Source organism: Tripterygium wilfordii, chromosome 3, assembly GCF_013401445.1.
Source record: "Tripterygium wilfordii isolate XIE 37 chromosome 3, ASM1340144v1, whole genome shotgun sequence".
Lineage (NCBI taxonomy): Eukaryota > Viridiplantae > Streptophyta > Magnoliopsida > Celastrales > Celastraceae > Tripterygium > Tripterygium wilfordii.
The window spans coordinates 4,227,538-4,254,442 of NC_052234.1; the positions used below are offsets into that span (position 1 = coordinate 4,227,538).

At 36.4% G+C, this 26,905-nt stretch overlaps 1 protein-coding gene, 2 long non-coding RNA genes and 1 other non-coding gene across 5 annotated transcripts; 2 read left to right on the forward strand and 2 right to left on the reverse strand.

The window, feature by feature from the left end:
* Positions 1-1,303, forward strand: LOC119995222 (protein XRI1-like). 2 transcript variants are annotated; one of them, XM_038841658.1, is made up of 5 exons: positions 1-153; positions 242-414; positions 488-578; positions 656-802; positions 903-1,303. In XM_038841658.1, exons 1-5 carry the CDS (start codon positions 69-71, stop codon positions 1,196-1,198), a joined length of 792 nt encoding a protein of 263 aa, XP_038697586.1. In that variant the 5' UTR covers positions 1-68; the 3' UTR covers positions 1,199-1,303. The 2 variants fall into 2 exon arrangements, with proteins under 2 accessions (XP_038697586.1, XP_038697587.1); XM_038841659.1 differs by lacking the exon at positions 656-802.
* A 19,953-nt stretch (positions 1,304-21,256) lies between these two features.
* Positions 21,257-22,958, reverse strand: LOC119995279. Its single transcript, XR_005467648.1, has 2 exons — positions 22,707-22,958; positions 21,257-21,641 (listed from the first exon to the last, which is right to left on the reverse strand). It is a non-coding gene; the product is annotated as an uncharacterized LOC119995279 (long non-coding RNA).
* A 1,432-nt stretch (positions 22,959-24,390) lies between these two features.
* LOC119995728 lies at positions 24,391-24,497 on the forward strand. The gene has a single exon (XR_005467690.1). It is a non-coding gene; the product is annotated as a small nucleolar RNA R71 (small nucleolar RNA).
* Positions 24,498-24,584: 87 nt separating this feature from the next.
* On the reverse strand, positions 24,585-26,602 carry LOC119988257. The gene is made up of 2 exons (XR_005465580.1): positions 26,009-26,602; positions 24,585-25,013 (listed from the first exon to the last, which is right to left on the reverse strand). It is a non-coding gene; the product is annotated as an uncharacterized LOC119988257 (long non-coding RNA).
* Positions 26,603-26,905: the final 303 nt, after the last annotated feature.

A 26,905-nucleotide genomic window follows, 5' to 3' on the forward strand; every position in this document is an offset into this window, starting at 1 on the left:
ACACATAAATAGGACCAATTTTGCATCATTTTCACTTACTGGGGCGTTAAGACAAACACTTAGAAGGCATGGGTGAGCTTCACTCTATTGCTTACAGTTCGCTAGGTTGGGATCTTCAACACCTTGGAGTTCTCAACGCAGACATGTCTTTGGGTACTCAATACTTTTCTTTCTTTATTGTTTTTTTCTATACTAAATGGTTCTTGGGTTTATAATACATACTTGTGGTGTCATGCTTTAGGGGGAGTCATGGATGGGACTGGCAATTCACAGTTTTTCTCATCTCTGGAGCCTGATTTCTCAACTGGGTATTTGGAAGATGCTTTGGTTGAATTCGGTGAACGATTCAAAAGAAGACGATTGCTTCTGTACAGTACAGATGACCAAATCAGAGGACCAAGTGATCCTTCAGAGGTAGTTGTTTGTTCTACTGAATTTTGAATTCTTGTTTGTGTGTTGTTGTAATTGGGTTTTGTCTGTATTACAGGGCTATTATAACTATAATTCAAACTGCAAGTGGGACATCTCTGAGAATTTCAGTTGCATGAGCCAGATTACTGCTCTTCTTGGAGTTTCAGGTGATTTTTAATTACGTTATATAGACCTTACTATCAGGTTGATTCTCCATTTCAATTCAATTTTTATCTTCTGGTAGATGAACATATGAGCACATCAATGAGTAACACCAGTACTGAAGAAGAAGCAAACATTTTCTCAGAGACCAAAACAGCAGAGGATGCCATATCCGCCCCTGAAACTCTTGAATCTCCATCCTCTTCATATAAACCCAAAACCTATTTTGGTACTACTCATGCATGTGGAATTGCTCTTGCTGAATTGGGTTTTTTTTCTTAATTTTTACTTGATTGTTAATTGTTCTTAAATCTTAATATGTGATATAGGGAGTACTGGTATTGATGATGATAAGAGAAAGAAGAGAATGATAAACAGAGTTGTATATCCATTCGCATTGGTGAAGCCAGGAGGGATTGAAGGAGACATGACTCTAAATGACATCAATGAGAGAATTCTGATGCCACCAACAAGACCAGTAAGGCATCCGGTGGGCGACTTTGCTTGTCGACCATGTGTATCCACAGATGGTCCTGGTCTTTCAGGGAAAGCAGTAGTGGCCCTTACAAGAATCCATACACAAGGGAGAAGAGGCACAATCACTATCATTAGAACCAAAGATTGAACAAAAGCCAGAATTGTTGTGTTTGAATTGTATATATAGAAAGTGATGATGTGTATGTTTAAACTGTTTTGTTAAATATATAGTGCTCAACGATTACTATTGCCAGCCAGAATGTCATTTCTATGTGGTTATCAGAAACTCAAATGGAAGTGTGTTTGGGAAAAAAGAAAATAAAGGTTAAAGGAAAAAAAAAAAGATGAAAGAAGAAAAAAGTTAATAGAGTAGAAGAAAATAAAGGATATCAAGACTGAATTTTTTCAAAACTGTCTTGACAATGACAACGAGCCATGCCAATGCCTTTGACATGGTTTCAAGGGAAACTGGTACAATAGTCTAAGCTTCATGGAGTGGTGGGGTAACTAGTTTAATTTTCAAATTGGGCAACGACAAAAAAAAAGAAAGAATATATATGAGAAGATCTGAGCTTGTTTACGCACCATTTCAACCTAAAATCTTAAGGTATTTTATCAGTTTAGAGCTAGTGTGGTGACTTATTGATATAATGTGATCCTTGTAATGAAAATGGTGAAACCCAACTTGAAGTCTTGGTGAGCTTTCACAAGAGTAACCAAATCTTTTGGTTTGGTACATTTCAGAATTCTTTCCCAACCTAGCAAGCTCTGATATATGTCTACTCATTTATCCAGTACTACTGTTATGCATTTACAGTTCAAAACAAGAATATATATGAATATATCATTCCTTTTATCTTTTAATGTGTAACTTTTATGCATGACTCATTCTTCCTTGAGGGGTTCTAGCGATTAGAGATGGCGACAAAACGATGTAATTTTAGATATTTTGTTGCCGAAGCAATTGTGAATTTTAGGATCCGTTTGATTTTTTTTTGTTTTCTCTAATTCCCGTATTTTTTTTATATTTTTTTTAGAGAATGTATTTTTTATTTTACTGTTTTCAAACTGTTTTCCAACGATTTTTGTTTCTCGTGTTTTTTAAAATAGACAAATGAACGTGTTCTCAGAGTTTCTTTTTTTTTTTTTTGAAAAATGGAAACAAAAAAAAAATACATTACAAACATACCAGACAAACCATAAATTTCTCATAAATTTTATAATTGTTTAAGGCGATCGCCTTCACTCTCTCCCAAAAAGTCTTAAGATACAACATTAACATGAAAAGTTAAACTTATCTCATCCCAACTAATTTGGCCATCCTATATTATTTTCTTAGCCGAAGCAAAAAGAAGACTTATTTGAGGTGGTGAAAAGGACGATGGAGCTTCTCTTTATTAAAGCAAATGGAGATGCTTAAAGATTTGCTTTCGTCATAAAGAAACCACCTATTACAACCACTTAATATCACTGAAACCTCAAAATTATCTCCAATTCCGAGCTAAAAACTAGCTAGAATATTTTTATGATAGACCTATATATACCCATTACAGCCACTTAATATCACTGAAACCTCAAAATTATCTCCAATACCGAGCTAAAACTAGGTAGAATATTTTTATGATAGACCCATACCTTATAAGATCATAGACTTGTTCAATGATTTGTTAAATATTATTATCGTTGTTTTTTTTTTTCAAATTTCTTCATGTGCCCTATGTCGTTTTCTTCATAGGTCAATACCCACCAATACCATGTCCGAAAGTCACGCACTCACAAAAACACAATATCTAACATGTGGGACCCAATAATATATATAAAGACGACCCTGTATATATTTATCAAATATTTGTATGTCCATCGAATGGTGTTGATTTGAAGGAGAGCGACCTACTCCTTGAGAAGAAACAAGGCAACAACTGCTTTTTTGTAACCAATATGGTTGAAGCATATGCACCTACATGGGTTGAAAAAAACAAAGGGTGGGGAGTGATGTAGATTAGGGTTTTTTTTTTTTTTTTTTAGGAAAATGATTATTTGTTTTGTTATGGTGAGGAAGCTTGTGACCTTACATTGCCAATGCAATGTTCCGTTTTCATTACAGAATCGGATCAGGCACGCCCCACAAGGATATTTTATTACTGCTCTAAAATTTTAAAATATAAGTCCTAAAATTGTAATTATTTGTTTTTCATATATATAGAAGAATTCTCTTATGAGATCTAAGAATTCTCCTATGAGGTCTTAAAATTAGGGTCTAACTTTTAGGGTTCAAATTTTTTTAAAAAAAATTAGAAAACATATCTGTATTTTAATTGATCTTATGAACCGAACGATATATTTTTTATTTAAAACAAAAATCAAATACAACCTGAATTGTATATGAAATGTCTTTTATTTTATATCCGATTATTTGAAATTATCATATACTTTTCATGTTGAATTTGATTTTTACTTCCAACAAAAACTATATCGTTCGATTTGTAAGACCGATCAAAATAAAAATATAATTTTTTAAAATTTTAAAAATGTGTTAAACCCTAAAAATTAATACCCATTTTAAGATCTCATAACAGAAAGAATCGTGTGATTACAACAAACCACTACATCAATGGGGGCCACTATGTAAAGTCAGATATGCCGTATCTGTTCGTTCAAACAGTAGTCCATAAAAATTTTGTTTACCGACATCTGTAGGACTGTAGGAGAGGGCTTCATATATGAGTGCTGACGTGCGACACATGTAATAGAGTATTGTGGATAACAAAAAGAGAGACAGCATGCAGTAAAGTAGAAATGGCTTAATGTCAAGGCATACACCACAAATGAGTAGTCAAATATATGCCTTTCCGTAATGTTTGTCTGTCTGAAAACGAATAGTACGTACATAATAAAACACTCAACAAAGAAAACAAAATAAACTATTGTTTGCATTATTATTATGTTTTCACGCTTTATTAAGAATATGTTTAGATTGAGGAATTTAGTGAAAGGAATAGTAAGCTAAAAATCAATATTTTATGTAATATTCAAACTCGATTTATTTATTTGAATAAAATATATTTAACATTTAAAATGAGAAAAGACATATTGACATCAGTGTTTTTTATTTTATATGATATATGAATTGGTGTGTAGAGTCTGAGCTTGCACACAGAAGATCAATTCATAAGTACTTATCGAACATAAGTAAGCGATCACAGCTAAGACAGAATTGGACAAACCGTCAGCTTGACTGTGGTATAGTATTTCAGTATACCTATCTTGGTTACGGAGAGCGGCAAAGCTTGAACTTACTATACCAGTACACTTGGAGTGTATTGATCAGGACTACATATGAGTCAATTTTCTCAGTCTGACTATATGGAAAATTGTACACTCACACAGACGTTATAGAATTATTCATATTCTTAATTTATTAAAGATTATTGGTACATGTGCCTATAATGTACGGGAGTTTGATTTACTAAAGGGTGAGGTCTTTTTGTACAGGCCAACAAACACCAAGTGAGTTGGGTCACCGCATTAATGGTACGATGAAAAATAATCTGTTAATAAAATTCACGTCCAATTATGGATTGATGATACCCTCTTGAGAATGCTTATAGGATTTGAGATTATGTCAAAACCCTACAGGTGGATTTTAATTAATCCGACACATTCAAATAAGTTAAGCGGTAAGATCAAGGAAATATTTAAAGATGTCAATTAAATATTATATGTCAGTGGCATATTTAATTGACAGGTATCTGTAACTTAACGTGAGGCTCAGATTTGATTTGTGATAAAGCGGGGAGTGCAATTATACCATTTTAGTAGAGTATATTATAATTTATGAATTATAATTATGTTCATGGGTTTGGGCTGATAAATAAATTCATAGGAAACTCATGTTTTATTTTTCCTAGTTGGTCCCCACTGTAGCCTAGACGCCCAATACTAGAAGATACAGGAAAACCAAAACGGACTGGAATTAGGAGAAGGAGAGGCTTAGGGGCCGGCCCACCTAGGGAGAAAACCCTAGATGTGGCCGAACCCTATAAATACACACATAGTGTGTGTTTTGTTAACACAAGTTTTGAGACACCAGTTGGCCTCTCTACTCTCTAATCGTTTCCATTAGTTTTGGTTTGTGTTCTTCAGGTTCTTGGAGAAAAGAGACCACCCTCTCAATCCAAGTTTGGGAATTGGTGCATACGGTGGAAGATTTGCAGGTTTGAGCTTAGTATCAAACTCGCTGACTCCATCCTTCGTTCCTGATTATTAGAGATCAAATCAAAGAGATCTCAAGGTATATAATCTTCTTGCAATTAATTGATATATGGTTTGTGCTATGGTGATTAGTATTTGATAAGAAATTTTTGAAACTTCCCTAGCTATCGTTTATGTCTATGAGATCCTTATACGCTTCCGCGAGTTGCATGTTTCCAACAATTGGTATCGGAGGCGGTCATAGATACGTAATCGATGCTAAACAAAATCAAAACTTTATCAAATTTAATTTGTTAGCATAATCTATATTTTTTGGTGTTATTGCTAACTTGTTTTTGCAGGCTGAAATTCTGGTTATCATGGTCTAGTTTTTTTTAATTCTGATTTTAGAATTGTTCCCTCCGAATAAAGGAGTAGGAATTTTTATAAATCGAATTTTTTGATTGTGAACTCCGGTTTGAAGGAGGCTAGGATTTTTTTTGTAAAAACAGATGAAGAAAAGAAGAGACGAATGACACCGGCAGCCTTGCTGCCGCTGCCTGCTACTGCTGCCAGCACAGGCAGCTGCTGCCATCACAGGCAGCTGCTGCCACAGCCAGCAGCTGCTATAACGCATCCAACAGTCAGCGGTCACCGCCGGAAGCTGCCGGACAGATGTGGGCGGAAGAGGGCAGATCGGGTAGCGGGTGAGGGGCAGTTTGGGCAGTCCGGGCAGCAGTATTTCGAGCAGTTTCCAAACAGGGATTCCTAATCAAGTTGAGATTCGGGCTTGATTGAAGACCGTGATAGTTAGGACTCTTGATTGATTTGGTTTCCTATTTTAACTGTGTCTCTTATTTTAATTGCATGTATGATTGTAATTAAATGCCATGCTAGATTAGGATTCCTATTTATTTATGGATGTTATCTAAACATGGAAAATAAAATACTAATCACCCAAAAATAAAATATTAAGTGGGAGAAGGGTTGCACATCACCCTACGATCTCCATCATTGGTTCAAAGAAAAATATGTAATAATAAAATTCGGAAAGTTGAGATATTAAATGTGACTACGGTATTATTTTAGGGAAATCCGTTTTTAACTTAAGATTCTTTTCGGAACCAAAGTGTGCAATTCCGACCCATACATTTAAGTATTCTAATTTATGATTAACAATGCAATGTCTAGAAAGTTTTGTCAAGGATTGAGGTTACTTAATTGCGTGCCATTTTTCGGAAAGCCCCCTCTTTCATGGGAACGACCTGGTTGCTAGATTTGTTAATCGTTAAATTGAAATCCTATGGTGCTGCGATAACGGTTTCACTTGATGGAGAAAATCCGTAACGAATCTTAGTTTTGGGCGGTGATACCAAAATGCTTAAATTCCGGTCAATGCATTTTTTAAGATATCTCAATTCCAGGAGTTTTTGAATTACGGAAATATTTTTTTAAGTTTGGATTAATTGGTAAGAAAATATAATAGAGATGTAATTGAAAATATGTGTTGGCTTAGACCTTCCTCCCTATCAGAAATTTTCGATTACAGATATCTCAGATTATTAGTTTTCTTGATAGTCATAATGAGTAGTCATTTATTATAAAATTATTTCCCCATCGGAATAAATTTTATGAAGATGGTGAGATTATGATCAAGTGATGGTTATACACTTAACTATAAATTATGGAAATATTTCCCATCGAAATCAATACCATTATTTATAGGACCAAAGCAAGTTAACTAATTAAATTTACATTTGACATGGCGTGTTGTCTACACAATGAAAATTAATGTGAACTAAATTGCTAAAGTGTTTTGATTGTTAACGAATTATATGATTGATTATGGGTGCAATCTTAGATAATTCGAATCATTTATGCCATAAATTAATTTCTGAATATGTCATTTTTTCAGTTTTTTCAGTTTCATTCAACCCATTATCTGTTATACTGAAACACCATAAGTTGGATGGAACAAACTATGTCAACTGGAAAAGAAATTTGGATATTGTGCTCACCTCTGAAGAGTACAAATTTGTGTTGACTGAAGTATGCCCTGAATTGCCTGAGGAGGGTGCCACTGATGAGCAAATCAGTGCTCACAAGAAGTGGAAGAAGGCTGATGAAATGGCTAGATGCTACATGTTAGCATCAATGTCAGACGTGTTGCAAACACACCACCAGAATATGACAAGTGCCTATGACATCATTTATAGCCTAAAGGAGATGTTTGGTGATCAAGGCAGAGCCGCAAGGCAGACTACCATGAAAACACTCCTAAACACCCAGATGTAGGAAGGAGCCAATGTAAGTGAGCACACTCTTAAGATGATGAGTCTTTTGAATGAGCTCGAAGTACTTGGTGCTGATATTGATGGTGAAACCTAGATCGATATCGTACGTCAATCTCTTCCTGATAGCTATGAGAATTTTTGCCTGAATTATAACATGAACAAAAGGCTTTATACCTTGCCGGAACTTCTCAATGAGCTTAAAGGAGCAGAGAAACTTCAACCTAAGTAAGCTAAGGTCAATCTGAATGAGAAAAGATCTTCTGCTAAACCAAAAGGTAAGAAGAAGAAAAAGACTCAAAAGAAGAATAAATCAGTCGACTCCAAAGGTATTCAAGGTAGAGTGAAAAATCCGAAAGGTAAGTGTTTTCACTGTGGCTAGGAGGAACATTGGAAAAAGCAATATCAGACATGGCTAACCAAGAATACTCAAGGTAACTTTCTTTTATTTGTTGTCGAAACACAATTAGCGGTTATGTCTACTAGATCTTGGTGTGTAGACACTAGAGCCACTAATCATGTTTGCAATTCATTACAGGGGTTTCCAGGAAACCAGACGACCAAATAAAAAAGAGAGTTATGTGCTTTTGGGAGATGTAACAAGACTAAGAGTAGAGCAGTAGGCATTTTTCATTTGAGTTTTAGTAGTGATAGGACTTTAATTTTGAACGATTGTCTTTATGTACCAGCTATGATACGAAATTTACTTTCAGTTCCATCTTTAGCTTTGAATGGATATTGTTTTGAGTTTGATAACTCTATTATTATCAAGTACAATACACGATTTATCTGTTCTGGTACTTTGACAGATAATCTTTACATTATAAGTCCAAATTCTGCTATGTGTAATGAATTGAATAACTCAACAATTTTGCCATCTAAGAGAAAGGAACCTTCGAAACCAATCTTTGGCATCTACGCTTAGGTCCTATAAATCTAAACAGGATTACTAGACTGGTACGAGATGGACCTTTGAGTTCATAAGAATTTGAGGAACTTCTAGTCTGTGAATCATGTTTGGAAGGTAAGATGACTAAGAGGCCATTTTTGGCCAAGGGGTATAGAGCCAAAGAATGTTTGGAGTTGGTACATTCTGATGTGTGTGGTCCAATGACTATCCAAGCAAGAGGAGGTTATGAGTACTTCGTCACTTTCATAGACGATTACTCAAGGTATGGATACATTTTTCTAATGCACCGTAAGTCTGAAACTGTTGAGATGTTCAAAAGATATAAGGCAGTTATGGACAAGCGTTTAGGAAAGAGTATCAAAATACTACGATTTGATCGTGGTGGCGAATACCTCTCTAGAGAGTTTATGGAATACTTAAATGCAGAGGGGATTTCATCCCAGCGGACTGCGCCAAGGACACCACAACATTTATGTAATATTCAAACTCGATTTATTTGATGTAATATTCAAACTCGATTTATTTATTTGAATAAAATATATTTATCATTTAAAATGAGAAAAGACATATTGGCATCAGTGTCTTTTATTCTATATGGTATATGAATTGGTGTGTAGAGTCTGAGCTTGCACACAGAAGATCAATTCATAAGTTCATATCGAATATAAGTATGTGATCACAGCTAAGACGGAATTGGACAAACCGTTGGCTTGGCTGTGGTATAGTATTTCAGTATACCTATCTTGGTTACAGAGAGCGGCAAAGCTTGAACTTACTATACCAGTACACTTGGAGTGTATTGATCAGGACTACGTATGAGTCAATTTTCCCAGTCTGACTATATGAAAAATTGTACACTCACACAGACGTTATAGAATTGTTCAAATTCTTAATTTATTAAAGATTATTGGTACATGTGCATTTAATGTATGAGACTTTGATTTACTAGAGGGTGAGGTCTTTTTGTACAAGCCAACAAACACCAAGTGAGTTGGGTCACTGCATTAATGGTACGATGGAAAATAATCTGCTAATAACATTCATGTCCAATTATGGATTGATGATACCCTCTTGAGAATGCTCATAGGATTTGGGATTGTGTCAAAACCCTACAGGTGGATTTTAATTAATCCGACACATTCAAATAAGTTAAGCGGTAAGATCAAGGAAATATTTAAAGATGTCAATTAAATATTATATGTCAGTGTCATATTTAATTGACGGGTATCTGTAACTTAATATGAGGAATTTATGAACAAGTATAACGAAAGGCTTAGATTCAATTTGAGATAAAACGGGGACTGCAATTATAATATGTTAGTGGAATATATTATAATTTATGAATTATAATTATGTTCATGGGTTTGGGCTGATAATTAAATTTATAAGAAGCCCACGTTTTATTTTTCCTAGTTGGTCCCCACTGTAGCCCAGAAGCCCAATACTAGAAGATACAAGAAAACCAAAATGGACTGGAATTAGGAGAGGGAGAGGCTTAGGGGCCGGCTCACCTAAGGAGAAAACCCTAGGTGTGGCTGAACCCTATAAATACACACATAGTGTGTGTTTTGTTAACACAAGTTTTGAGACACCAGTTGACCTCTCTACTCTCTAATCGTTTCGACTAGTTTTGGTTTGTGTTCTTCAGGTTCTTGGATCTCAATCCAAGTTTGGGAATTGGTGCATACGGTGGAAGATCCGCAAGTTTGAGCTTAGTATCAAACTCGCTGACTCCATCCTTCGTTCCTGATCATTAGAGATCAAATCAGAGAGATCTCAAGGTATATAATCTTTTTGCAATTAATTGATATATGGTTTGTGTTATGGTGATTAGTATTTGATAAGAAATTTTTGAAAGTTGTCTAGCTATGGTTTATGTCTATGAGGTCCTTATACGCTTCCGGGAGTTGCATGTTTCCAACACTTAGAGGGGAGGAAAGGAAAGGGAAATAAAATGTTCTTCCAAACCCCTTGTTTAGATTAGTTTAAAAAAATTAAGGAGAGGGATTTGAGAGAATTGAGGGAAAGATTCCATTATATTTTTATCAAAATACTTCCTCTCTAAAATGGAGTCATTTCGAGAGAAGAGATGGCTAATTAAGTTATTTATAAGTTAAAAACCTATTGTACAATTGCATATAACATTTTAACATAAGAAAATGATAAATTAATAAATTAAACAAATTTTCCTTCCTTTCTTTTTTATCTATCCAAACACAGGAGAGATAAAAATATTATTCTTTCCTTTCTCTTCTCTCCTCTCCCTCTTCTTTCCCTTTTCTTCCATTCTATCCAAATCCCTCAATCCAAACACACTCTAATTTTTTTTTAAAACTAGTTAATGAGTCAAAGACTGTCAATCCAAGGAATTAAAATTAATCGATAGTTCAAATGATTATTGCTAGTTAACTCAGTTCACCCTTAAATGATTACCAAGTTGTAATTAATGGAGTAGCTTTTTTTGTGCATTGGGTAAATCCATATGGCAGAGCAATAGCTCGTAAACCTCATAGGCTAGGTAAGCACATGATGATTACATATACATTTTCTTTGTCCAATGTTATATATTTTGATGACATGCAAAATCGGTCCGAATCCTAACCGAGTGCTCAATTTAGCAAAGTGTCTCAATTGATCAGGTCAGAAATCAGGAGGTTGTTGTTCTGTCTCTGCACATATAAAGAATGTGAGTTTTGGGATCCTCAATATGTACCTAAGAGGACGCTTTGACACTCAAGTTAGATCGGAAGAAAATAAGATTATTGAGATTGCTCGGTGTTTAAATCTCTCTCTCTCTTCAGTTAGGATTGAATAGTGAAAATGTGAGAAAGATTTACATGAGTGGAGATCCCCTTTTATATGAAGTTTGAAAAAATGATTAGCTTTGATTGCAGGTGAGATTTCAAGGGATCCTCCAAAGATATCTTGGAGATTTTCTTCCTATTTGGTGATGAATGCTCCTCGGTACCCCAATATCTCAAGGAGTTTTGGTCACCTAATATTCTGGGGTCATGTTTGTTAGGTCATTGAGTAGAATTGTTTGTGACGGAATTCGAGTGTTGTGAACAAATAAGATCAGAAGATGTGTGTAGGAACAGACCTCTTGAAACAAAGTCCAAAAAAGGGGCGCAAACGCAAGACATAGGGTTGCCTCCAAGGGGCGCAAGCACACGAAGAAGAAAATGGAAAAGAGGGCTAATTAGATTAAAAGCTAATAAATGAAATTACATGCTCTGTTTGAGTCTTTGATTGATCAGACCTTGAAAAATCTAAAATCTAGGCTTATATACATGTCCTCTATAAAACTTTTGATACTGATATTTACAATTGGATCCGTTGATTTACTGCCAAGTGTCCCACGTTTTCTCAACTGCTTGGTAGTGTAGAATAACTGTTTCCTTTCTGCCCGACACGTGTCCTCCACGTCCTAGTATTGCTATGCTTCTGTTGAACCATGCATCCCACATCGGCCACTCTCCTTACATGTCGAGATACATGTGTTGCTGCTACTGCCCCTTGTTTTGGTTGTTTACCAATTGTTTGACCGACCTTCCTCGCTCAAGCTCCCAGCTCGTTCAATCATTCTTCAAACCTGGCCGTTTTCATCAACCTTCGTTAAGCAAATTAAATGGCATTGTTGTGCCACGTGGCATTGGTGTATTTTTAAATGTAACAATTACCCCCCAATACGGCCTGATTAAATTCATTTGATTAGGTCGTATTCCATTTTGGACATTCTCTGACTTTGTCCCATTGGGCCTTATTTCATCACGACTCAACATTAAATGCCTGGCTTGTCTTTATTTTCAAACCTCTGACATCATATACGGTGTTGATCTTGGACAACGCCACCCTCTTTCGTGAACTAGAGTTTCATGGCCCTACTTTTGCACATTGGCAAATTCAAATTTCCCCATCGTACGTCACTCTGTCCGGTTAATCGTATCATTAACCATCACTTCATTCTATGCGCTTATTTGTGCCACGTTTTCTAGACGTTGTTGCCCTTACTTGTTTTCCCTTTTTTTGACTTTCACTTTCTCCTCTTCACCGTTTTACTTCTGCAACCTTCGTCGTTTCCGTGTTCTTCAATCCTTCAATCATGTTGAAAACTTCTTCTGCCAAGGCCAAAAGGACCTCCTCCTACTAGGGTTATCGCTCCGCTTTGAATACGGCTACTGTTGAGTTCGATTATCTCTTTCCTCCTGAGCTGGAATCTAGCAATTTATGCCCTGGTCCCGCCCTCGTCGATGGGGAAACGATCTCTACATCTCCTTTGGGTCAACTTTTTCCACTCACAGGCTCCTTGCCCTTCACAGAGCCTATCGAATTCGGCCCATTGTGTTTACCCAACGCGATTCGCACTTGGCCTAAACACGATAGTACTTATCAGGCCTGGTACCAACGCATGGTTAATCATGTTCCTTCGCGCACCATATTTGCTCGAGCTGGTATTCTAGACTTACTCTAGCTTTGTACTTCTATTCCTGCTTATGATTTACACCTTTTCCCTATGGCCCTTTGCTTTTGGTCCTCTGAGTTTAACACTTCTGTCTTCCCTTTGGGGACCATGACTGTCAGTCTTCATGACCTGAGTGCTTTGACTGGTTTGTCTCCTTTGGGTGAAACAATTTTGGCCAATTTTGCTTATTCAACTACTTCTCATTCTTTAGATTGGTCTGCATTTTCTTCTTATTCCGCTCTTGCAAGTGTTTTTTCTGATCGCTCTAATGATCCTTCTGATTGAGAACGTACTGCTTTTGTCCTTTACTGGCTTTGTAAATACATCATTTGTGTTCCAAGTTCTATACCTATCATAGGCTATCTTCAAATTGCTTATGAGATAGCTAACGGCGACCTTCCTTTGGATATTGCTTCATTTTTCTTGGCTGACATTTATCGTGGCATGTTTCTTCTTTTGGATCAAGTATCTCGTCGCCAAGCACCTAATGCCTCTAGCCCACTTTGGATCGTCCAACTTTGGCTTAGGTATTATTTCCCTTTCTTTGGTTTCGGTCAAGTAGTTCCTACTCCAGTGAAGTGTGCTGGACTCATTCTGAACAAACTCGATCTGGTTACTATGTCACACCGAGAGATTTTTGGTTATTTTCATCCATGCTTTCTATTCCTTCCTTCTTTCCTTTTAATTCAACTGACATTCCTGATTTTGCTTTTCTTCCTGATAACTCCATTCTTGAACCTACTTCTTCAATATGGGCCAAGTTTTTGGGTGGTCGAGAATTGATTCATGATGTATTGATTGGCACAAACGGGAAAGTAGGTTTTGAAGTGTGTAGTCCTAACTTTGCTGCCCATCAATTTGGCCTAATTCAGGTTTGGCCTCTCCCCTACTTATGTGTCAGCAATCAAGATCGCATGGTGGCCTCTTCGGGAGAGATAAAACAAGCTCTGGCTGAGAATACTTATCTTTTATCCAAATTCTTGCTTTCTCAATTCTTTAGTTATGCTGATACTCATGCCATTTTCGAAGTATGTTATAAGTGTATTCGTTCCATGGAACTGTTTCATATTTAAGCCAATTCTTTATTTTCCATGCTCAATCTTTCTTCCCCTTTCAGACCTTCCAAACTTTCAAAGAAGAACACCGGCAGCAATGCTTCTTCTCAGGTCGAGATTGTGCTGCCCTTCCTATAGAGAGTTTTCAATCGATCCTGATGGCTCAATATATTGGCACTCAAAGTATTCCTCGAGCTTCTTCTCCTTCCATGGCTTCTTCCACTGAAGACATTATAAAGGAATTAACTTTGGCTAGCAGGAAGCGATCAGCTCTAGTGGTAGAGGCGTCCCATACTCCAAAGGTAATTAAAGTTACTTTCATAACATTTTACCCATTGGTATGTGATGATTCATTTTTTGATTAGTTTCGTTGATACTGGTGTATTAGAAAGTTCGAGCTCTGAAGGGGAAGGCCATTGTTTCTAGCTTTGATATTGATGTTGAAGGCGATGATGACGTATCTTTGTCAGCCATTCTTCCCTCTATCCCCATTCAGATTGCTCAGCCAGTCATTCCAGAAGATCTCTCTAACTACTCCTATTGTCTCATAATTATATTAGGGTGTGGACACTCAAGATGCGGAGACTGTACTAGAGCTGCCTCATTCTGACGTTTAACCGAAGAATCTTGATAATGTTCTGGAGGATGCTCCTATTTTTTTTGACCCCTCTTCAATGCTTTCTCCGGATATTACCACTATGACACAAGATTCTGAGGTACTTGTGATATTATAATTTGTATTTTTTCACTTATCGATGGACTATAATCATATTGTCATAGCTCATTATTCAGGATGTTCTCGAGCAAATCCAGGCCAACATCAGCCTACCATCTTCTTCAACCATTCCATCAATTGTCCCAGATTCTGAGGTATTTATATTGGTTCGTATTTGTTCTAGCCATCCTTTCCTTGTGTTTGATTCATTCTCTCTTTTCAAAACGATTATACTATTTTGGACTCTCTTACTGACCTATCAAAAATAGAGAAGGTCAAATCTCCTCAGCCTTTATCCTTTAAAACTCGTTTGGCTAGTGTTGTACGCTGAGATGACCTAGTCCAAGCCTTGAATTCTTTGTTGGCTTTCATGGATCTACCTTTGTTCGAGGTTGGCTTACCAGAGAATTTGGCTAAATTGGATGCAGCTTCGGCCGTGCTTACTCAAGCTTAATCTAACGTCCAGAAGTCTTCTTTGGGCGATAAAGCTATCCTTTGGGGCATAGGTCGTGAGTTGCACACTCTTATTGAACGATACAATAAACAACAAGCTGCTTTTCAATCAACCAAAGTGGTTGCGTCTGCTCAGAAGGACTTAATTCTTGTTCTCCACAATCATGAAAATAGCCTTAAAAAGATCACTGAAAAAGTTCATGCGGACAATTCCCATATTTTGGAATGTGAGAGACAAATACAAGAACTTCAGCAGAGGTTGGATGGCTATAAACAGATGAAAGTTGTCCATATTTAGAGCTTGAGAAAGGAAAAGAAGGCCATTGAAAGGGTCATCCTTGAGCTGGAGGGCCTTGGTCGAATCGATTTGAGGGCTGATCTGAACGAAGAAGAAAAGGACATTCTTGATTCATGGAAAGATTTGAAGACCCATGTAGAGCAAATAAAAGCGGTTGAAGACGAATCCTCATCCTGATTTTTTCTTCTTTTCTTTTGTACTCAAACATACTTGTTCTATTATTTATAGCATTTGTAATGTTCGTCCAATTGGACAATTTTTCTTCTTGACTGCTTTCCATTTAATACCCTGTCAGCTTATGTAACCACTTCGTGATGGGTTTGTGCCGTTATAGAAAATCGTGGTGTGAGACGTAGGGCACAATCATTTCATTCCCCTTATATTCTTTGCTGCCACGTCTACCATTAACTAGGCGGTTTATGCTATGTGGGTAACTTATTTATTCTCCAAGATCAGACTTTTACCCCTTACTCACTACTTTCTCTTATTTTCTTTCTTGCTTAAGTTTACTACCATGGCTTCTTCCTCTTCATCTTCTTTCCTAACCTCTGAAAGGTTTCTTAAATTATTACAATACCCTTTCGTTACTGCAGATATTGTCTTTTTTACAGGGACCAATAGGTTCTTAGGTCATGCTTTCACCCTTTCCGTGCCCTAGATTCTCTAGAGTCGACCCTACTATTTCCTTCTTCACAGCTAGGGCTCACCATTTGGCCTGAGGGCCTAGGCTCGGCCCGAAAGTAAACCGGGCCTGGGCTCCATTTTTTGGGCCGGGCCCGGCCAGAAGCCCTACACCTCGGGCCAATTTTGGCCCGGCCCGAGCCCGAGCCCAACCCAAGCCCGACATTATTTATTTTTATATGTACATAATATGTATATATATATATATATATATATATAGACACACACACATACATATATATACACACACACACAGACAGTGCACACTGTTTGTGTATTTGTGTATATATATACATGCACTGTCTGCATATATATACATACATATATATATGTAATATATATATATATATACATACACACACATATATATATATGTATATATAATATATAATATATATGTGTATATATATATATATATATATATATATATATATTTTATTTTTTTTTTTGCAATGTATGTGTATATATATATACACATAATACGTATATATTTCACACTCTATAAAATATTGTTCAATTGTATAAACATTAAAGTACAATTATGACATTAATCAATTGTAAGCAGGGGATGACAATTTATCCCCGCCCCGATCCGACCCGACCAGCCCCACACGGATTTAATCTCCAAAACCCTAAAGACCCTAAACTCTAAACCCCAAAACCCCTAAACCTTAAAAGCCCTACACCCTTAACCCTAAAGACTCTAAACCCTAAATGCCCTAAACCCTAAAGATCTTAAATCCTAAACCCTAAATCTAAGCACTAACCCTAAAGCCATAATATGACCATCTACTTATAAATGTTGATAAAATCTTAAGCCCTAAGATTTTATAAAATAAGTATAAAATTAAACTATTTAAAACTATAGATGTGTATAATATAAAATTTAAAATCAATACTCATTAGGTAAAACTAAAATTATTTAATTGTATTAAAAATATAAGAGGTGGTATGTAAAGATAATAATTTAATTAGTTGACAAGTATAACATCAAAGTAGCATTGGCTTGTTGGTTAGTTCATTACTCTCTTATCTAAAAGTCCCAAGTTCAAATCCTATGATGAACAATTTAATTTTATAATTTCCAAAGAGGATGAATAGTGACGGGCAGTGGGAGCCTGACCTGAGGCCCGAGCTCGAAGCCCGAGCCCGAAGCCCGAGCTTTATGGGTCCGGGTCGGGCTTGGGCCTCATATTCTCAGTTTGGCCCGGCCCGAGGCCTGAAGAACTAAACCAGGCTTGGGCCTGGGCCCAAAAAAGTCAGGCCGGGCCGGGCTGGCCTGGCCCGATGCCAAGCCCTATTCATAGCCATTACCTTTTGCTAAGCCACTCTCTTTTGCTAGACTTTCTATCGCCATTGCCATTGGCACATGGCCTATTGAAAACAACCTATTATGTTCATGGTATCAACGTTTGATCGTCGACGAGGAAACATAACAACATTTCAGAGCGGTTGGTATCTTGGATCTTTTGGAGATTTCTCTGCATACTCCAATGTACAATCTCGTATTATTTCCAACGGCTCTATCTTTCTGGTCTTCCGATTACAACGTCTTCATCTTCTCCGCTAGCCCTATGACCTTCACGTTGCACGATCTTGGTGCTCTTATCCATCTTTCTCTATTGGGTAATTCTATTTTGGCCTATACACAATTCGAGTCTAAAAGATGGAGCCGCAGAGTTTTTAGTTTTTCTTCTTATCGGGCTCTTATGCATTGGTACTCTCATATGCCAGTCAAACCATCTAAATCTGAATAAACTCGCTTTATCTACTACTGGCTCTGTTAGGCGGGTGATATTAGCAATGGTCACGGCTTTGATTTGTCCTCATTCATTCCGGCAGCCTTATACAGAGGATTAGTCGTCTTGCTCAATCAGTTGCTTTATGGACGGGACTTAATCAGGCCAGACCCTCTTTGGCTCGTTCAACTTTGGTTGAGAGCCTATTTTCCCTTCTTCGGCATCGTGTCTAGGAATATTGAGCTTCTTGGCAGTATTTTTGGCCGTTTACCTCTTGTCACTCTTCCATTACAGTATGTTTTTATTCATTTATTTACTCTCCAGTCTTTACCGCCTTTTCCTTTTACTGGCGATGACTATCTTTCCTTTGTTTTCCCCCCTTCTGATCCTTCTTCGGGAGATCATGAATTAATTGTTCTAATTTGGCACCAATTTTTGGTTTACGAGAATTATTTTATGATTTTCTAGAGGGAAGAAGGGGTGTTAATCTCCCAATTTCGTTGCGGGCCCATCCCATTATTTTATGGTCGTAACTTACATTCATCTGAACGATTCCCTCTCTTGGGTCTTAATGACGTCACTATTATTTCTTTTGAGTTTAAAATTCTTCTTTCTTCTTTCCCTTCTTTGCCTCTTGTACTTGGTTCTTCATTTTGTCATTTTATTTACGGGACTTTTTGGCTTGAAGTTAGGAAATTTTTGTTTCCTTCTGTAATTGGCCATCCCTGCTTGGCTTATAAGTTTTGCCTCTGTAGGCTTTTGTCTCCCGTTCATCCATTGGCTGATCTGATCAGGCCTTCAAGACGCAGAAGATGACCTATAGATGATTCAACAAGCATTTCCCACCGCAAGGTATTTCTCTTAACTTTTTACATGATTTGTATCCAATATCTAGAAGCTAGTAGCCATCTTTCACACTTTACAGAGATTGCGGATTCACCCTACTGTCTCCTCTTCTGATTCACAGGTAAGATTATATATGTATGAATTTACTTTCCATAAATGAATCTAACATTTTTCGTTTGGCAGGACGAATTATCTTTAAGGCATTGTGCTTTGGGCTGGATTTCATCCTCGAATCAACTGCAACTCACGTCCTCTAATACTTGCTCAACACCTAGTGGAGCTGTTAATCTGGAAGAAGCCTGTGACATAGTGGTCATGTACATTGCATATCTTGTCTTGGCTAGGCTACTTTAATTGAGTATCTTATGCGACTTGGCTTCATAGAGTCTTCCATGCCTTCTGTTGCTGTTCTTAATGCTTTTCCCTTGAGTACACGACTTTTGATATCTAATGGCGTGCATGAAATCCATACTCTCGTTGAGAGATATCGCCAATCTCAGTTTGCTATAACACTTGCTACCCAGAGGTCGTACTCATCCAATGCAATCAATGCCAAGCAGGAAACTATCCTGAAATTGCTAGACTCTCTTGTTGTAAAAGATTCAATTTTAGAGCTTCTTAGAGTTCAACAAAATAACGTTCAACATGAAATTGAAAGAGTCCAGCAAGAGAAAGAGGATTTGCAACAGATCTTGGCTGAGAAACTAGAGGTGGCTTCAGAGCTCAGAGGGGTTTAATGCTTTGAACGTGGCCAACACTTCATTTGAGTAAGTTATTGAAAATGACGCAATCTTTCTTGATTGGGATAAACTTCGTGCTGACATTTTGGCCCTCCAACAGTTTCTAGGCCATTAATTCAATAATAATTTTTTTTTCTTTTTTTAAATGTGAGATGGACATTTTCGTCCTTTCTTTTAATGAGATAAGTCTTTCTTTTCTAAGTAAGCTGCATTTATAATCAGAGCCATTTTCCAACACGACTTATTTATTTCTTTAGCATTCTCCAACGTATTTGGTTCAAGATCATAATGATATCATCCTTTGGCATTTCAACTTCTAATAGCTACTATGCCATGCATTCAAAGACTTTTATAAATGCAACTTTTAACTCTTTGAACCAACCTTCTCCTCATAGCCCTATATAAAGGGATATTTCATCACCTCATTCTTATCCTTCTTTTTCTTTCGTTAGACCCTTTTGGGATTTATTTGAAGAGGCTAATTTGTTCGCATCGTATGTAACTTGCAAATGTCAAGGTATTCTTGATCCAACAATTATGAGATTACCTTGGCATTTGCAGTTACAACCATGTCAACTATCAAGCCATTATTATTATTGATGATCTTCTTGAGGTTCCGTTTGTTTATGCTAACTCGTTCACACGGTTTTCGATTTGAAAATGGGAAGATCTTGTTGATCTTAACAATTCTGAGATCACTTTGTCATTTTCAATCTAAAACCGTGTCAACTATTTAGCCTTTTTTGCCATTGATGGTGGGTGGATTTTTCCTGTCAAGTCTATAGCCCAACCCCTAAATGGTCGTGGCTTGATGATGGGTACCATTTCTTTAACATGTGCTCTTTGAATGGGTCTATGTTTTTGACAGGCTTGGCAACCCTTGGCATATTGAGCGCACATTTCTCCCATTTTCAGCCAAAAATAACCATGCCTTATGATTAATCATCTCATCTTCACACTAGCTTGGTGAGCCCCACATATTCCCTCATGCACTTCAGCCATTATAGTTTTGGCCACTTGCAAGCTTACACATTTTAGTAGGACTCCATATGGGCGCTTCTTGTAAAGTTTGTCATCTACTAATAGAAAATTCAATGCCTTTAACTTTGTTTTCTTAGTCACCATTATACTTGGATTATTTAAAAACATGACCATCTCCTTTCTCCAATCCAATTTGTCTTGATGCTCTATATTCAAGACTTCTGCACTACCTCTTTTGAGGGCTTATTTAATCTGCCCATACTTGGTAACATCGTGCGTTAACGTACCTATTTCTTTGAATCCCGATGCCACTTGTGCTAGCTCATTGGCCATGTCATTATACATTCTTGGAATGAATTGTATTTCGGTTTGGTCGAATTCATCCAATAAATTTTGCACAATTTCATGCAACATGAACAATGAATGGCTCTGGCATTTGAATGTTCCCAACATTTGGTAAATTACGAGTTGAGAATCTGCTTTAATTCTCACATTTCTAACACCCATTTCAATCAAGATTTCCAAGTCGATGATTAATGCTTCATATTCGGCTTGGTTATTTGTACATACCTCTTCTAATGTAAAATAGAATTGATATGTTTGATTTAGTGGTGTTATAAAAACAACTCCCACTTCTGCCACTTTGGATGTTTTTGATCCATCGAAATGCATAATCCATGGGTTGACGTCTAGTGTACATAAATCTTGCTCTAGTTCTTTGGTAGTACTTAGACATGGGTGATCGGCCAAGGACTGATTTTTTACTGCCTTTTGAGGTATGTATTATATATTGAATTCGGACAAGGCTAAGGCCCAATACCCTACTCTTTGATGCAAAATTGGGTGAGAAAACATGTATTTTATTATATTTATTTTTGAAATTAATACACTGCTACAAGCCTTATGTAGGCCCTTAGTTTAGTACATGTAAAAGGTAAAGCCAAACATAATTTCTCTAACGGAGAATAATTACATTCATATTTGAGTAACTATCTAATCAACTAATAAATGGCTCTTTCCTCGCCTTGGGGATTGTCTTGCGCGAGCATCCTTGCTATGGATTGATCTTCAGCCAATATGTACAGCTTTAGTGATTTTCCTCGCGCATGTGATACCATCACTGGTGGTCTTGATAAGTAGGCTTTCAAAAGCCATTTAATGTTTTTCCTTCCAGACAAATTCGTCCTCACTTTTCAACTTTAGTAATGCTGAGAACACTTTTGTTCGTTCTGCACAATTAGAGATAAAACGTCTTAAGAAATTCACTTGTCTTAGAAATCGTTGTAGTTCTTTTTTAGTGCTTGGTGGTTTGGCCTATAGTATGGCCTTATACTTATTTTGGTCTATTTCGATTCCTCTTTGATGCACAAGGAATCCTAGAAAATTCTCAGCACTCACACCAAAGGCACACTTAAGCGGATTCAGTTTTAGCTTGTAAATTCTCATTCCTTCAAATAATTTCCGCAATTGGCCGAAATGGTCATTCACTTTGATCGATTTAGCCATTATATCATTAACATAAACTTCTATATGCTGGCCAATCGTATCATGAAAAATTAGATTCATGTCCTTTTGATACGTGGCTTCGACATTTTTCAAACCAAATGGCATAACTATCCATTCAAAACATTCTAACGATCCTGGACATCTAAAAGCAGTTTTATGCACATCATTTTCATCAATAAAAATCTAATTATACCCAGAATACCCATCCATAACAGAATAAATTTCTTATGCAGCAGTTGCATCTATTAAAGAATCTGCCGTAGGCATCAGGTACTCATCTTTAGGTGTAGCCAAATTTAGATTTATGAAATCTATGCATACTCTCAATTTTCCATTTTTCTTCATAACGAGAACTATATTTGACAACCATTCTACGTATTTGGCAGTTATGATGAATTTAGCCTTTAATAATTGCTCAATTTCTTTCTTTATTTCAGGGACAACATTAGGGGAAAATCTCCTAGGGGGTTGTTGTTGGTTGCTAAAACTAATTTAGACACGCAAAGGAAGCTTTCTAGGATCGTCTTAGCATAGGTACAAATCAAAATTTTAACGAATGATGCCCTGCAACGCCTATGTACCCCACTTTCCAAGTATGTTTGCCTAGCATGCTTCTAAAAATTTATTTGGTTACAAATAATATTTTTAACATGTCATACAAACATATTAGATCTAGTTTTAATCTTAGTAAATAATCCTTACATGCTTCTTGGTTTATATCCATACAAAATTAATTCTAGATCTAATTACACAAACATGATATCAAGAAGGTTTAGAAAACTACCAACCTTTTCAATACCGAGGTCCTATGCTTTCTTCTTTTCTTGAACGCACGAATCACCGTCTTGATCTCTAGTAACTTGGAACGCCTACGTCGATTCCTTGGTATTCTCCTTAATCTCCTTGCAAACGTGCAAAGCAAAAAATCGCTGATTGGTGGTGAACCAAAAATCACACACGGCTAACTTTGGGAATTGATCACTCGGCTAACTTTGATTTTCTCTTTCTTTAGTTTTTTTTCCCTATCTGCCGAGTGTGATATCTATTCAGAGCAGGCTCCAAGGGGAGGCCAGACAGGCAGTTGCCTAGGGCCTCTCATGGGAGGGGCCTCACTTTCTATTAAGTTGTATAGTTTTTTAGGTGTGTAGAGACAGTACAGTGTACTTATCAATTGAATGAATTGATATAAGGAAAAAAATCCTAATCTTTAGCAAATTAAGAAAACAAGCCCATTAGCCCAAACACAAAATGACAAGTGAGGGTCATAATTATAAAATAAGAATTAAAGAATTGAAAGAACACTAGTAAAGACCAAAGACTAAGAGAACCTGCTCTACACTTCTGTTGTTTGTCGTCTACGGTCTACTCGTCTTATTGAAAAAAGGTTTGGAGAGTTTTGAGGGAGAGTCAGAGATTGAAAGAGAAGGGAAGCCACCGGTAAATCACCTATCATATATTTCTATTGCTTTGTCCTTTTTTGGCACACTTAATTAGAAATTGTAAATTGTTCTTTGTTTCTCTAAACCCTAATTTCCTTTTTCTTTTTTCTTTTTTTCCTGTTAGGTTTGCGTGTGATTGGGAAATCATAATAGGTAAAAGAAAATTAGAATCGGGAGAGGTTAACAAAACCCATTGAAGTGTTGGAGTATATCAAAAATTTGCATCTTGTTTTTCCTAATGCTTGGGTAGCTTATAGGATAATATTGACTATACCAGTTATAGTAGCTACTGCAGAAAGAAGTTTCTCCAAGCTGAAGTTAATAAAAAACTATCTCCAATCCACTATGTCACAAGATAGATTGAACGGTTTGGTCATATTGTCTATCGAGAAAGAAACGACAGCTAAACTTGATCACAACGATTTAATTGACAATTTTGCACACCAAAAGGCTAGAAGAGTATCAATCCTTTCTTCTTAGATTTAGTTTAGCGTTATTTGGTTTCATTTGATGTAATAAATTTGTAAGTTTGAGTTGCTTAATTTATTGGATATTGGTGATAATTTATGTGTATTCAGGAACTAATTATATTGTATTTTGGATTTATTAGATATGTTGGATTTCAGATTTAAAAAAAAAAAAATATTTTGGGGGATGAGGGTCTCATTTTCTTAACTTGTCTAGGGCCTCCAAAATGCTAGAGACGGCCCTGCTTCGACTTCATGAAATGTTACACTCTTAGGTCATAAATACGTTGGATGAGTGTTATCCCCACGTAAACCACATGGCTCCATATTCTTTGAAAGTAAAGTAACCACAACATCTAACTTTCTTGCCATAGCTGCTATCTCAGTATTGGAAGAACTAGCTTCAAAAGCCGTATTTCTTGACATGGTCGACTCTCTATTATCCTATTGAGAAGAATTTGTCACCACATTCTCAATGATAGTAGTTGCTTCTTCTGGTCCATTAGTAGCTGCATCTAGTTAGTGCCGAGTGCTGATAGAAATAAAGAATCAGCTGCCAAGATAAAAATTGATGATGTGGACAGCTCATTGTTAAAGCTTTGTATCTCTCCCATATCTGATGCAATGGTTCACCTCAGTGCTGCTGGAAATGAAAAATATTATCCCTCAACTTCTGTGTCTTTGACTAAGTATATATAGAACTCCTGAATAAACTTTGCAGATAGTTGATTCCATGAAGTAATAGATCTTGTGGTTAGAGTTTTGAACCATATCTTTGCATCACCCTTTAGAGAAAAAGGGAGTAGCTTGAGACAGATAAATTCCTTCGAGACTCCTTGGATTTTCTGAGTCCCACAAATCTCCAAAAAATTATCAATATGCTCACTAGCATCCTGATTTTTTGCACCTGAAAAAGTAGGAAGCATATTAATAATATACCCCTTGATTTCGTAGGAAGAATTTGTAGTAATATCAGGATAAACTATGCAAATTGTCTAGAAGAAAATTGAGGCATAGAAAAATCCTTTATTGTTCTTGTAGCATTGTTGTTTCGACCACCAACTTCACTCCATGATAGTTCTAACTTTTTCGCCCTCCTCTTCTTCAATTTCAACTTGGTCGACAGGCGATCTAGATCATTCAGGAGATTGAGTTTCCTATGATCCACTCCGATTACGACGAGGACGTCCTAGCATTACCAAGAGCAGAGAGGAAAGTGAATCAGTACACACAACAAATAAATAAAACAAACATAAACAAACAAACAATTTAATTAGAATTTAAATTTAACAAATTTTTAGCAACGGCGTCAAAAACTTGTTGCTCACAAGTTCAACCTATAAAAAATAAGTTAAACTTGCACAAATTTATCTAGCAAACGCACAGGTCAGGTCCGTTGTAATGTAGGAAATGCAAGTACAGGTTTGGTCCCAAGGGATTGTAATTAAAACACCAATTAAGCTCACACAAAATATGCAAACACACTTATAATGACTGAAAATGAAATAGACAATGTTCCGCACAATTTGGTTGGATGTTTGAGTGATCAAAAACAGAAAGTGAATGAAAACAATTAAAAGATGTTTTTGAGAATTTTGGTTTACGAAATGATTATGGAAAAGACAAAGGCATTGTATTCAACTATTAATCCATTTAACCATGCTAATGGAATGAAACAACTACGTCTCAAGTCAATTACAATGGTTCCGTACCTAAGTCGGTTTTAGCGCAAAAAGCCAAATTTCCCTAAAATCGATGACTACCCATCTTAGTGGTGCAGGTTAGATATTCCTATATGTAATTTACTCATCTCATTGTTGTAAATTCAACACTTGGACTTCAGTAAGTTTCGTGGAAATAGCAATCATACAAACACTTGACCTAATCAAAGAATCGTATAAATTTGCAATTCAAGATTTCATGAAGCATTAAACCATACATCTTATTGTCTATATGATTTCATCATATAATTCACATGTAATTCTCATGGTTGTCAATCACAAGGTTTTACACTATAATTCAAACAAACATGGAAATCCTGAATTTGTAATCAAAGTTAGCACATATAAATCATCATCCATACATGGCAAAAAAGATTAAAGCATCCTCTTAGCCTTGGTTATAGAACCTAACTAGACATAATAAATAAATACAGCAATTTCAAGGAATATGACATAGTTACACCCTTTGTAGGAGTTGAGGAGGAAACAAGTAAATTTCTTCACTTCTTCTCCAAATCTCCTCCACGGATGCTTTCTTTTCTTCTTTGGTTTTCTTCACTTCCTATTCCAAGCTGCTGGGTTTGTGTTATTGCCGACACTCTTGCTCTTGAATGGTCTTCTTTAGGTTAAGCAAAATATGTGTGGAGAATGACAAGAATGCCCCCGAAATCGGCTTGGCAAAATGGGCTTCAAATGGGCTCTGAACTTGGTCCAAATGCATTGAGCTGGAATTTCCAGTTTCGTGACTCAACTTCACATGCTTCGTAGCTTTTTCATTTCTGAACCAAATCGAGTAAACTTAGCATCCAGGCGAAGCTTAAGACGTCTAGTTTCCATAGCCACTGAAATCAGAGTTCGGTAGCCGAAGTTCTACTTCTAGTCATCCGAATAACTATTTGTCAAATAGCCTATTTAAGGTCTGTTCACTCTTATGGTACGTTTGGTACAAGGGTAATGGGGTGTAATAGTTACAAGGGTAATTAAATTTTAAGTTTACTTGTGTTTGTTATGTCAGTATAACTTTTACTCGTGTAATAAATTTTAGTAATTGAGCTTATTTTTTACACATAAAGTTTACTAGTAGGGGGACCTGGGTAATAAAAAGTAATGAGAAGTTTTACTCCAACCTATTACTCCTTTAAATAAAAAATTCTAAAAGCACATAAGTTATATATACACATATATATTATATATTATATATGTATATATATACATATATATATATACACACAGACACGCACACACATATATACACACACACATGCACTGTCTGTGAATATATATACATATATATATACACATATATACATACACACACATACATACATATATATATATATATATATATATATATATATAT